This window comes from Cebus imitator, unplaced genomic scaffold (genome assembly GCF_001604975.1).
Source record: "Cebus imitator isolate Cc_AM_T3 unplaced genomic scaffold, Cebus_imitator-1.0 Scaffold365, whole genome shotgun sequence".
NCBI classification, from domain to species: Eukaryota; Metazoa; Chordata; class Mammalia; order Primates; family Cebidae; genus Cebus; species Cebus imitator.
Window position 1 is genome coordinate 748,688 of NW_016107680.1, and position 12,833 is coordinate 761,520.

A 12,833-nucleotide genomic window follows, 5' to 3' on the forward strand; every position below is an offset into this window, starting at 1 on the left:
TACTAACTAAACTCTAGAGTTTTTTTTTTTTTTTTTTGAGACAAAGTCTTGCTCAGTTGCCCAGGCTGGAGTGCATTGGTGTGATCGTGACTCACTGCAACCACCGTCTCTGAAGTTCAAGCAGTTCTTCTGCCTCAGCCTCCTAAGTAGCTGGGATTACAGGCTCATGCCTCCATGCCCAGCTAATTTTTGTATTTTTAGTAGAGACAGGGTTTCATCATGTGGGGCAGGCTGGTCTCGAACTCCTGACCCCGTGATCCGCCTGCCTCAGTCTCCTAACGTGCTGGGATTACAGACATGAGCCGCCGCGCCCAGCTCTTGTATTGAATTTGTATCTGTTGTCTATGGTTAGCATTTTATAATATTTGATTTAAATGCTGTCATTACTGCATTGCTTCTGGCACATCAGCTCTATGTGTACTTTATTTGCTGAGATAACCCCTTAGCGCATCTGGAGAGGACAGGGGTGGGCTTGATAGGACTGGAAGGCCGCGGGGGGAGCAGTGAGGGTGGGAAGCATGCCTCTCCGTCCTGTTCCCGCTGGCCCTTGCCACCTTATGGATTCTACGTTGAAGGTGGGCAGGTTTGGGCAAGAAGGGATCTCCTCAGCAGCAAGAGCTGGAGCTAGGACTGCGCTAAGTTGTTCACCACACAGCATGGCACTGAGGGTACGAGTATTCATTGAATGCCTGCTGTATATGCCAGGCCCTGCTTTAGAGATTTTCTTTAAAATGCCCATAGCACGAGGGGGAAAGTAAAGGATGGAGTAAAACCAGAAGTAGAATTTTAAATAATAAAAGGATGTGGTGAGAATAGAGACAAATAGCAACCCAGTAGTTATCAGTTACGATGTGAGAAATTTTGCTGTTTTTTTTTTTTTTCTTTAGTGAGGTCTTAGATAGGCGCTGTTTTCTGTTTCATGTCAAAGCAACTCCTGTATCAAGCATACGCGGCCTATGTGCGCGGCGTGGGAGACCAATTGGGAAGCTGAAAGGACATTGGGTAGCGTGGTCCAGTGCATACTTGATATACTTAGATTAATTCAGCTTTAAAAAAAGCGTGCAAAAACTATGTGCTCGATACACAAAGCTATAACAGAAAACATGAAGAGATCACCCATAGTGCCACAGCCTGGGGATAACTGCAGTTACTAGTTTGAGTATCTTCTATTCTTTTTTCTATGCATATTCCCAAAAAATCATTATCATGTGATGACCATACCACCTTGAATTATATATCCGTAATCCATTCTGTTTTTTAACTGTGGAATATATCATACATATAAAAGTAGAGATAACACACTTTTTAAAAAAAATGTTCTGAGACAGAGTCTTGCCCTCTTGCCCAGGCTGGAGTGCAGTGGCGCAATCTCAGCTCACTGCAACCTCTGCTTCCTTGGTTCAAGTACTTCTCCTTCCTCAGCCTCCCAAGTAGCTGGGATTACAAATGCGTGCTCCTACCCTGGCTAATCTTTGTATTTTTAGTAGGGATGGGGTTTCACCATGTTGGCCAGGCTGGTCTGGAACTCCTGACCTCCAGTGATCCCCTTGCTGCAGCTTCCCAAAGTGCTGGGATTACAGGTGTGAGCCACACCCAGCTGAACACACTTTTTTCGCACATTTTAAAGATTAAAATACCTGTCATAGCTGCCACCCATCTTCAGAACCAGAACCTGATCAAACCTCAGAAGCACCTGTGGGCCCAGCCTCTGTTTCCGTCTCTCCCTGGCCCTCAGAGATTGTAGCCATTATTCCGGATTTTGTGTTCATCTTTTTCTTGCTTTTATGATTCTTCCCATATACGTTCATATCTCTGAACAATATACTGTTTTCCTTTGCTTGTTTTTTAAAAAAAGGTCTTTTCACTTGCCTTGCGGTATCATATCTGTGATCTTCACCCATGTTGCAGCATGTAGCTTTTGCTTCTTTGTGTCATTATTGTATAGCATGCCATGTATGTAAACATAAACATGTCAGTTTATTTTCCCACAGTGGACATTTGGGTTGCTGTTATGAACCATGAAGCTGGGAACCTTCTTGTACATATGACCTGGTACACACGTGCAAGAGTTTCTCTAAGTGGACTTGCTACATCATGCAATATGCACATATTTAATTTTATTAGATCATAAATTGTTTTCCCAAATGCATGTGTCAGTTTATAGTGCTGCCAGCAGTGTTTTGAGATTTTCCACTACTCCATATTCTCACCAACACTTAGTATTGTTAGGATAAAAAAAATTGATTTTGCTCATCCGGCAGGGATAAAACACTATGGTGGTTTTCATGGAATCTCCCTGATTACTAATGAAGTTAAGGACTGGGAATTGAATTACATTCAAACAAATCAGAAATCTTGCCCAGTATCAAGCTTTACTATAATGTAAGGACACAAGGACTGAAAAGGCACAAATGGGGCAGAGCAAGGCCTGGGGCATCTGGCCTGGCTCCCCTAGCCCTTCCTGCCCTCTCTGACTCAGGCAGGAACCCGAGGCAGAAGTGAGCAATCCCTGCACACAGCAGGAAGCCCCAAGGTTATGAATACCTCATTTTATACTCACGTTGCATAGCTGGGTGACATTTCCTGGAAAGCATGCCTCATAATCCATAGATTCCGGGCTGATTTACCAAATGCAATTCTAAAGTCAAAAGCATCCTACGAAGAGCATTCTGTAGGTAAGGACTGACCTAGCATTTGGTCCAGAAGTTATCAGATTTTCTTGGTTCATGGTTCCCCTGGTGTCTTTGTTTTTTCACATTTTCTCTGAGGCCAAAATAAATACGAGTTCTGTTAATGAATTAGTTACTTTCAAACAACTTGATAAGTATTTATGTCCTAACAATTTAGTAGCAGTTTGAATAATAGTATCCATAAACTTAAAAAAAAAAAACAAAAAACTTTCATTTCATTCTTAAATACTGTTACTTATTAATGGGATGTTATACACTCTCTCTTTTTTTTTTTTCTCATTGTTTTGAGACAGGCTCTTACCCTGTCTCCCAGGCTTGAGTACAGTGGCACAGCCCAGGCTTGAGTGCAGAATACAACAGCTCACTGCAGCCTCCATCTCCTGGGCTTGAGCTATCCTCCTGCTTCAGCCTCTCAAGTAGTTTGGACTGCAGGGGTGGCACCATCTCTGGCTTTTTAAATTTTTTGTAGATGGGGGTCTCCCTGTGTTGTCCAGTTTGGTCTTGAACTCCTGCCCTCAAGCTATCCTCCTGCCTCAGCCTCCCAAAATGCTGGAATTACAGGTGTGAGCCACCTCGTCAGGCCTATGTATGCCCTCTTAATTCTTGGAATTAGATTAGATGCCACCATTCCCAACTAATATCTTGTTCTCCATTGATGTTAATGGCGCTTTTTTTTTTTTTTTTTTTTTTTTGAGACAGCGTTTTGCTCTTGTTACCCAGGCTGGAGTGCAATGGCGTGATCTCAGCTCACCGCAACCTCCACCTCCTGGGTTCGGGCAATTCTCCTGCCTCAGCCTCCTGAGTAGCTGGGATTACAGGCACGCGCCACCATGCCCAGCTAATGTTTTGTATTTTTAGTAGAGACAGGGTTTCACCATGTTGACCAGGATGGTCTCGATCTCTTGACCTCGTGATCCACCCGCCTCAGCCTCCCAAAGTGCTGGGATTACGGGTGTGAGCCACCGCGCCTGGCAATGGTGCTTTTTATTACAGACACACCCCCAAAGCGCAGCTCTACAAAGATGGAACATAAATGAAAGAAATGAAGTACAGTGTCACGTTGACCATGTGAACTACAAGCAAGGCGTTTTCTGATTGCTCAACAAATGTCAAGTTTCCCTGTGTTTTTTAGAAATGTTTCAATATCCTCCAGTGCCCGGGGCACTTTACTGTACAGTTGGGGAGCCACAGCATTAGCTCATCAGTTGGGGAATCTGTTATTAGAATGTTTAAGGAAAGATTAGACTTAAGTCACCTGCGTTTTTTTTTTTGCTCCTGGGTACATGTCCCTTTCCACCTCCCTACCCCACACCTCACTGACTACCTCAGGGAATGTTAGCCATCTTGTTTCCTTTTCTGTGAAATGTGGGAAAATTTTAAGACTAGTTAATCAAATTTTTAAGAATTTTAGTGATTATAGGATTGTTTAGGTTTTCTGTTGCTTAAGTTTGCCTATTTTTATCTAGTACTTTGTCTATTTTACAAAGTTCAAAGTTACTGGCAAAAATTGTTCATGTACTTTTTTAAAAAAAATGTATGCTGCACTTAATTTCTAATAACATTTGTGTCTTTGCCTTATGGTAAAATGGCAATTTTACTCGAATTTCATTTTATTCAAATGTAGGCCTTGTTGATTCTTTTTACTTTTTGCTCTTTATGACTTCCTGCCTTTTATTTATTTTTTTGAGATGGAGTTCTGCACTGCTGTCTGGGCTGGAGTGCAGTGGCGTGATCTTGGCTCATGGCAACCTCTTGCCTCCTGGGTTCAAGCAATTCTCCTGCCTCAGCTTCCCAAGTAGCAGGGATCACAGGTGCCCGCCACCATGACTGGCTCATTTTTTGTATTTTTAGTAGAGATGGGGTTTCACTATGTTGGTCACGCTGGTCTCAAAATGCCTGACCTTGTGATCCACCTGCCACGGCCTCCCAAAGTTCTGGGATTACAGGTGTGAGCCACCACGCCTGGTCACCTGCCTTTTATTAGGGTTTATTCAGTTGCTCACTTTCCACTTTAGTTACTTAATCCATGTATCTTTAGCCATTCTTTCAAAACACAAGCTTTTTGTTGTTGCTGTTGTTTGAGACGGAGTCTCGCTCTGTCACCAGGCTGGAGTGCAGTGGCACAACCTCGGCTCACTGCAGTCTCCGCCTCCCGGGTTCAAGCGATTCTCCTGCCTTAGCCTCCTGAGTAGCTGAGATTACAGGCGCACACCACCACATCCAGCTAATTTTTGTATTTTTTAGTAGACAGGGTTTCACCATGTTGGCCAGGATAGTCTCGATCTCTTGACCTCATGATCCACCCACTTTGGCCACCCAAAGTGCTGGGATTACAGGCGTGAGCCACCACACCTGGCCCATAACAAGCTTTTAAGATTGTCCTCTAAAGGTCACTTTAACTGCATTTCATATATTTTAATATGTACACTTCCAGTCCATTCATGTCTAAGCATTTTCTATTTCCACTATTTCCCCTTGAGCCATTGGCTATTTCAAAATGTTTTTAATTTCCAAATTATTTCTATTAGCTTTTTATTTCTAAATTTTGCTTTATGCTCTCTGTATGAACCGATAATTTTGATAAAATTCACTTTATAGTTGGCATGGGATTATTTTATAAAGAGCTCCTTCATATATACCTATTAGATCAAACTTCTTGCTTTTTGTCATTCATGTTTTCTGTATCCTTACTGGACCTTTTTTGTGGTTATTTGATCTATAAATTACTGAGAATGTTTAAGAACCTTGATTTACGGTAATTTGCTTATCACTGTAGTCTTGTCCATTTTTACTCACACATTTTGCAGCTGTTATCATTTGGCGAATATAGGTTGAAATTGTTCTGTCTTCCGGGGGAACTTTTGTCAGTATCTACTTTTTGCCCTACGGTTCATTTTGTGTGATTTTTGGCAACCATCATTTTAATTGGTATGCACCTATTTCCATGCTTTTACTTTTTTTCTCCATTTTTAAGTCTTAGGCATTTCTCGGAACAGCATGCAGCTGGATTTTGTTTTCCACCCAGTCTCGGTATTAATGCTAGTTTTTTTTTTTTTTTTTAACATAAAGGATTCTGGTTGATCTGAAAAACGAAGTTTGGTATCAAAAATGTCATGACCCCGTATGTAAAGCAGAAAACTTCAAATCTGACTGTGAGTTACTAATTTTTACCTTTACCACAAAGTAAAAAATATATAGCTATAATATGTAATAGTTTTGCTATCTTTCTGATTCAGGTTTCCCATTACCTGCTGAAGTATGTCTCCTGTTTCTTTTCAAAGAGGTAAGTGCAGATATTAGTGTCTTCCTCCTTACCAGGGAGTTCTTGGTACAGTAGTATACATGAGCCACGAGTAGTGTCCACACAGCTTTGAAAAACATTTGGTACCTTCTTTTCACTTATGACCGCATTACAGGAATATATTGTAGTGAATTTCCCATCTCAGCACATACCTTGTAATACACATCTTTTCACTGCTGTTTGAGACGTACGGTTTCATCAGTTCAGACATTTAAGAAGTTTCCCATGTTTTGCTTTTGAAAGTAACAAAATACCCATCTTTGTGTTTCTTTGAACATCTATATCTGTAGGATGAACTTCTAGAAGTAGAATTGTGTCAAAGGGCATATTCAATTTTGGTAGGTATTACCAGATTGCCAAACCAGCATTTTTCTCTTAAAAGATTTTTTATTTACCCAAATAATTAGCATGCATTGTGGAATGAATTGAAAATACATAAAATTAGTCGGATGCCGGGGCTCATGCCTGTCATCCTAGCACTTTGGGAGGCCGAGGAGGGTAGATCCCTTGAGGTCATGAGTTCGAGAACAGCCTGGCCAACATGGTGAAACCCTGTCTCTACTGAAAATACAAAAATTAGCCAGGTATGGTGGAGTGTGCCTGTTATCCCAGCTACTTGGGAGGCTGAGGCAGGAGAATCCCTTGAACCCAGGAGGAGGAGGTTGCAGTGAGCTACATAAAATTATAAAATACTCAAAAAGCAAGAGGAAAGAATCTTCCGCACTCATTTGACCAGAGATAACTAACTGATACATGTTTTGACATGTACCTTCCAGAACTTATGTATGCTCATGTTTTTTTTTTCTGAAGTGGTAGCACACATTTCACTTCTTCGACTTAAAAAATATCACAAATATTTTCAGCAGTACCTATTACCAAATTGCTCTCTATAAGAATTACAGGGTATTAGACTTCCACAGATTGATGAAAGCACCTATTCCTCGCACTTTGCCAACAGTGCTTGTTTGCCTCAATCACTACTAATCTGGTAGGCAAAAAGGGGTACCTCAGTTGTTTTAATTTGCATTTCTTTAATGAACTCTTTTCAGATTCGCTGTTTAATGAAGTGCCTGTACCTATTCTCTGTCCATTTTTTTGTAACTTATTTGCAATAACTTAAGTACTTTTTTGACATATTTTTTATACTTTTAAATTCTAGTTGTTTTTTTTGCCACATCTATCAGCTTTTTCCTTTACAGTGTTATGGTTAGAATAAAAATTACCTGCTACAAGCAGAACAAGTGATTGATTTTATATTCTAGAAAACTCAATCTGGTATCTACTGTCTTAAAACATGTCTCTCGAAAAAACTCCGTTTGGAATGGTGGAAATCCCGTTCTTGGTCTGCAAGAGCTGGACATAAAATAACTGATAGCCAGATTCTCTGGTAAAATACCAGGTTAAAACGTTTTGAAACAAGAACAAAGTAAATTTAAAAAAATAAACTTTGTCGCCAAGAGGATGATTGCATCATCCTTGTTGGTCTAGATTGTGATTTAGATATTCACAATTGCAGTGCATTTTTAAAGTATTTTTTCTGCTAATCCAGTTAACACCTCAAAATGCCAAGTTGAAAGTAACTGGTGTAATGTATTACCACTACTTGGACATAACCTTTTAAAATAATAAAAGATAAAGAATAGAATGAACACCCATGTAGCTATCACTTAGTTTTCAGTTAACGTTTTGCCTTTCCTGCTTCACTTGTTTAAAAAATATTTTAAACTAAATTACCAGTTGGTGTTATTTACTTGCTTTTCTGTTGCAGTGATTATCCTATTTCATTGGTCACCTGAACCTACAGAAATGTACAATAGGGAACTCTGCCATCTGTCCTTCATGGGGTTGCCATTTGTTAGCATTTGGTTACATTCGCCTTCTCCCTCTATTGTATACGTATGCATTCTTATTTTTGATGACTCTTAAATTGTAGACATCAAAACTCTTCATCTCCTAATATTTAAGAATGTAGCTAAAGGAGTTTTTATAGTATTTTAATGCGGGGGTGTCATGTTGCCCAGGCTAGTCTCAAACTCCTGGCCTCAAGCAGTCCTTCTGTCTCAGCCTCCCAAGTAGCTGTGATTACAGGCATGTGCCACTAAACTGAATAAGGACATTCTTTACATAAATAAAATTATTTAGTGGGAGGATCAACTAAATATCCATCCTAAAGACATTCTATGGCAAAATAATTGATGTAATTTCAAATTTGCAGTTTCAAGTTTTGCCTAAGCTTAAGTGCAGCAACGTTTCAATCCGTGCACTCATTCCCATGGTGAGGTATCAGAGACAGCATTCCTCCAGCATATTCACTATAGTATCTTGTCACTTAATACCTTACTTTAGCATAGAGTATATGGTCAAATCACATATGCTAAGTAAATATTTTCATATCCCACTCGCTCACCTTTCTCCACTGAAATAAAGGAAGAAGAGTTTACAACAGATGAAACTAGGAGCAGTGAAACCCAGAATCCTCATAAGCCATCACCTAGCAAGCTGTCAACAGGTGCATCTGCTGACACAGACTGGAATAATGGCATTGATGATGCTTATTTTTTAGAAGCTACTGAAGATGCTGAATTAGCTGAAGCGGCAGAGAACAGTCTTCTGAGTTACAATAGTGAAGTGGATGAAATTCCTGATGAACTAATTATAGAAGTATTACAAGAGTAGCTAATTCACTGTGGACACTTGTCACCAGACTATAATTTGCCTGATGTCTATCAGATTTGATAAATATATTGTTAAACCTGTTTACATAAATTAAGTTTTATCACTGTTTTCCAATTTTGGTGTACTTAAATTCAGTAAAAATCCCCTTATTAATCAAAAATTAGTCTATGTTCACATCAACTTAATTTTACAAGTTTATTACAACTCTTATATCTGGGGCTGATTAGACAAGGTGTCAGCATTTTAAAATTACTGAAGATATTAACCAGAAAAGATTATGGCCTCTAAAACTATTGATGCCATTTTAACATTGTTCACAACCATTTAATTGGAATAACGAATTTTAGATTCTGGTAAGTAGGCCTTAACTGCTTTGCAAAACTTTATTTAATAAAGTACAGTTTCAAAAGCTAACAGCATGAGACTAGTCTTCCTATAGGCATGTTTTAGTAGACTGCTCTTCTCATTTCTAGTCAAGGAGCTTCTCTAACTGATGGTTGATATTTTGCAGATGGCTTTCAGCTCCCAAAAGTGTTCTTGCTTTAAATAACAGAGCTGGAAGGCTGGATGAATCATACTGTTGAAAGAAAATAATTTATATAATTAGCAATATCAAAACTTATATAACCTTGTCCCTACATAGCTCAATCTTATGACCAATGCAAATTCTGATAGAGCTTTCCATTAACTAGTCCTCCTTTCATTTTTAACTAGGACCACTAAGAAAATTGGTTTTCATCCATTTCCTTAGAACATAATTGATCACAAAGTTGTTAGGAGCTGCTCTGTAAAGCATGAACTGATCTCATCCCAGATGATTCAAAGAACTGTGTCATCTCTATTACTGAAGATAGAAAATCATGCCTGGGACATGTCAAGACTTGATTTGGGCAAGTCTGCTTGTGCTGTGTGGGGTCTGCTCACAGAAAACTAAGATAGATTTTTTTTTTTTTTTTTTAAACTTTTATGGGTCTGGTGTTCTCATTCCATTAGTTCTTTCAGTTAAAGTAAAACCTATTATCTAGAGAGATTATTGGGAAAATCAATTAAATGTCTCAAAGGTTGCCAATCCGAATGTTCTTAATGATTAAAGTTAAAATTAGAATACAAACCCAAAATAAAATAGCACACACAATATCTAATTCACGATTTCAAAGTAATTAAAGTCAAACTTCCAGTTGCAAATTGTATCTAAGGGTGCATGATTAATTTCTCCTTACAGAATTTTATCATACTTTGATAGTTTGCTGTTTAATATCATGTTTTCAAGATGACAGCAGAGAAGCTGTCACACCATGACTACCATACACGATACTGGGATTTTATACAAATATTTGACAAGCTAATGTGTTCAAGCTCTCCCAGGCACCTGCTCCAGGGAGGGATAAAGTCAACAACTCACATTTGTCACTAAGTGTTTAGAGGTAAGACATATACCCAAATATCTACCATCATTAAGGCAAAAAGGAGAGTAACTACAAGAGAAGTGCAAAAAGGCACTCAGGTCACACCAAGATCAGGATGGTCATCCAGTGGTGTGATCCACACAAGGCAGAGACACTAAACCTCGCTTTTAACCGAAGTATTATGTTCAAGCTGAATCAATGATACACGTAACTTCCCCAAACTGAGTAACCAAACTCCAAATCAAACTTTGGACTAGTTAGGTAATTAAAAAAATACCTTTAAAAGTGTTCTATTTCTAGATCTCTAATATACAAATAACCTTTAGGCTCAGGAAAATTAACTTAGATAATTGTCAAAACCTTAACACTGAATTTAGAAGAATACAAATCTGATCATAAAATATATGTATACATTACATTTAATTATATCTACATATTTTATATAAATTCCTATTAGGGTATACAAATTTTTTTTTTCTAGAACTTAAAACATTTCTATTAATCTGAGGTGGATGGGATAACAGTAGCAAAGTTTGCAGTAAAAATCCAGAAGCAACTATAAAATGTATTAATAAATCTGTTTTCCTACTATATTCCTTTTTAATGTTTCTTAATTTTTTTTTGAGGCAAAGTCTTGTTCTGTCACCCAGGCTGGAGTGCAATGGTGTGATCACAGCTGAGTGCAGCCTGGACCTCCAGGCTCAAGTGATCTTCCCACCCCAGCCTCCAGAGTAGCTGGGACTATAGGCATGCACCACCACCTGGCTAGTTTTTGTATTTTTAGTAGAGATGGGGTTTCACTATCACCCAAGGCTGGTCTTGAACTCCTGGGCTCAAGGAATCTACTTGCCTTAGCTTCCTGAAGTCCTATGATTACAGGTGTGAACCACCATGCCCAGCCTATTACTTAACTTCTAAAATCATACCTACCAGTTATATGGGAAAATGGCTTTTCACATATGAAAGATGCTGTGAACATGGGCTAGACAAAATAGAAATGGCTGGTCTTTCAAACATGGCTGAGTGGTCTTACAGGAATGAAAATTGTAAAAAAGCAGAATGTGATTTTTCAGTTGAGATTTATACATAGGATATAAACTTCCCTTGATGAAATTCAGCTATCCGAGTGAAAATACCTTAAACAAATCGGCGATTCTAGACATTACTCCTCCAGCCTTAAGTAGCTAAGAAAAGTGCTGATATAATGAAGTTTCACTGGCTTAGGTAGACTCTCCATTTGTCTTTCCCCAAAGCTTCTGATACTCTAGCATGCAAATATTCTCCCACAATCATCTTCTGAAGCACGATAAAAAGTAAAATTGGAGTTACCATTTCCTTTACATTTGGTTCTTTCGCTTGAACATCTGAATAATCTTGATAGAGCTGTTTTAAATTAGATAAGAAACATGCTGCATGCCTAAGGGAAGACTTTCTCTCTTTAAGTTCATCATATTTGGTTTGTAGTTTTTTCAGCTGTGGCTCCATCCTAAAACAAAAATAAGTGACATATAATAAAATGTACCGGCCTATCGTGTGTGAAACTGAGGATACAGGTACGCTGAGTGAGTATGAAGAACCAGGGTTGGCCAACTAGATGACTAAGATTCTGGGTTTCAGTTTAAAACATAGGAAAAAAAATAATCTCTGAAATACAATGCACAATGAATAATTAGCAGTGACATCCACAGAAGAATATGACTTATAAATGCAAAATTCATCAAGCCATTCAAGTCTTGGGAACTACTGGATCAAATGTATGCTTGGCTAACATTCAGAGGCTCACGCCACAGGAGCCAGGCACTACAGTTTAACACAGAAACCATGGACAAAAAGCTTTCCCAGTGTTTCTTCCTCTTAGCAAATTTGTCCAATTTCTAAAGTCTAATAAAACCAGTGGAAGACTATCAGTTCAGTGCCTGGATGAAGAATGTGTGACCCTGGGCAAACTGCTTCATCTCTCAGTGGGTGAGTTTCTTCACCTATAAAATAAAAAGGGGTAACTTGGGTGTTATGGATCAACAAAAAAAGGAGGGGCAAAGGCTGCCAATTTTGCATTTTGCCAAAAAACACATAAAACAAAACTATTCTCTAATTTCATAAAAGAAAAGACTTCTTTAACAATTCTTTACATTGAACAAATGGAGCACTGGGGAAAACTCACTACTGAGCTGGCAGCCATGGCCAGGAGGGCTGGATTTAGAGTCAGTTAGCTGACAGTGAATCCTGGCTCCCCAACTTCCTAGAGCTGCGCCCGTGGGCAAGTTACCTCCCTGTGCCTTAGGTTTTCATATGGCAAGTTAAAAATAATGATATACCATAGTTTTTCCTATTATGGCTTTTCAAAATACATTTCTCAACTTCTAAAATTATATCTAGAAAAGAAACAAAAGTCAGTCTCAGTAGACAAGTCTCAGTAGTCTCACACTGAAGACACGTGTAACCAGGCCTGACTGTAGCTTTAACCACTTATCTCATAGGACTGCAATTATGATGAGTTAGCATAGAAAGCATTTAGGAAAGTGCCCTGCCACATAGGAAGCTTGTAAATGTCAGCTTTCCTTATTACCTTTAGTTTTCTTATTTTGGGCTGGGTCAATGAAAACCTTATCACAGGCCAGCACCTGTCCAGAGACTTGATTTAGAAACCAACAGATTGCCGGGCGTGGTGGCTCACGCCTGTAATCCAAGCACTTTGGAGGCCAAGGCGGGTGGATCACCTGAGGTTGGGAGTTCAAGACCAGCCTGACCAACATGGTGAAA

At 39.1% G+C, this 12,833-nt stretch overlaps 2 protein-coding genes across 3 annotated transcripts in view; one reads left to right on the top strand and one right to left on the bottom strand.

Moving 5' to 3' along the window:
- PRIMPOL (primase and DNA directed polymerase) overlaps positions 1-8,775 on the top strand; it is a 37,325-nt gene extending 28,550 nt beyond the window's left edge. The window contains exons 9-13 of the mRNA XM_037730839.1: positions 447-575; positions 706-754; positions 5,760-5,842; positions 5,927-5,973; positions 8,419-8,775. Of these exons, the coding sequence (XP_037586767.1) occupies positions 447-575; positions 706-754; positions 5,760-5,842; positions 5,927-5,973; positions 8,419-8,667 (557 nt within the window). The 3' untranslated portion in view covers positions 8,668-8,775. The remainder of the gene's footprint in view (positions 1-446; positions 576-705; positions 755-5,759; positions 5,843-5,926; positions 5,974-8,418) is intronic.
- Positions 8,776-8,840: 65 nt separating this feature from the next.
- Positions 8,841-12,833, bottom strand: part of CENPU (centromere protein U) — a 35,992-nt gene continuing 31,999 nt past the window's right edge. The window contains exons 12-13 of one of the 2 annotated variants that reach the window (XM_017506900.2): positions 11,403-11,559; positions 8,841-9,244 (exon numbers count right to left, since the gene is read on the bottom strand). In XM_017506900.2, the coding sequence (XP_017362389.1) occupies positions 9,137-9,244; positions 11,403-11,559 (265 nt within the window). In that variant the 3' untranslated portion in view covers positions 8,841-9,136. The remainder of the gene's footprint in view (positions 9,245-11,402; positions 11,560-12,833) is intronic. The other variant, XR_001818603.2, reaches the window with a different exon arrangement.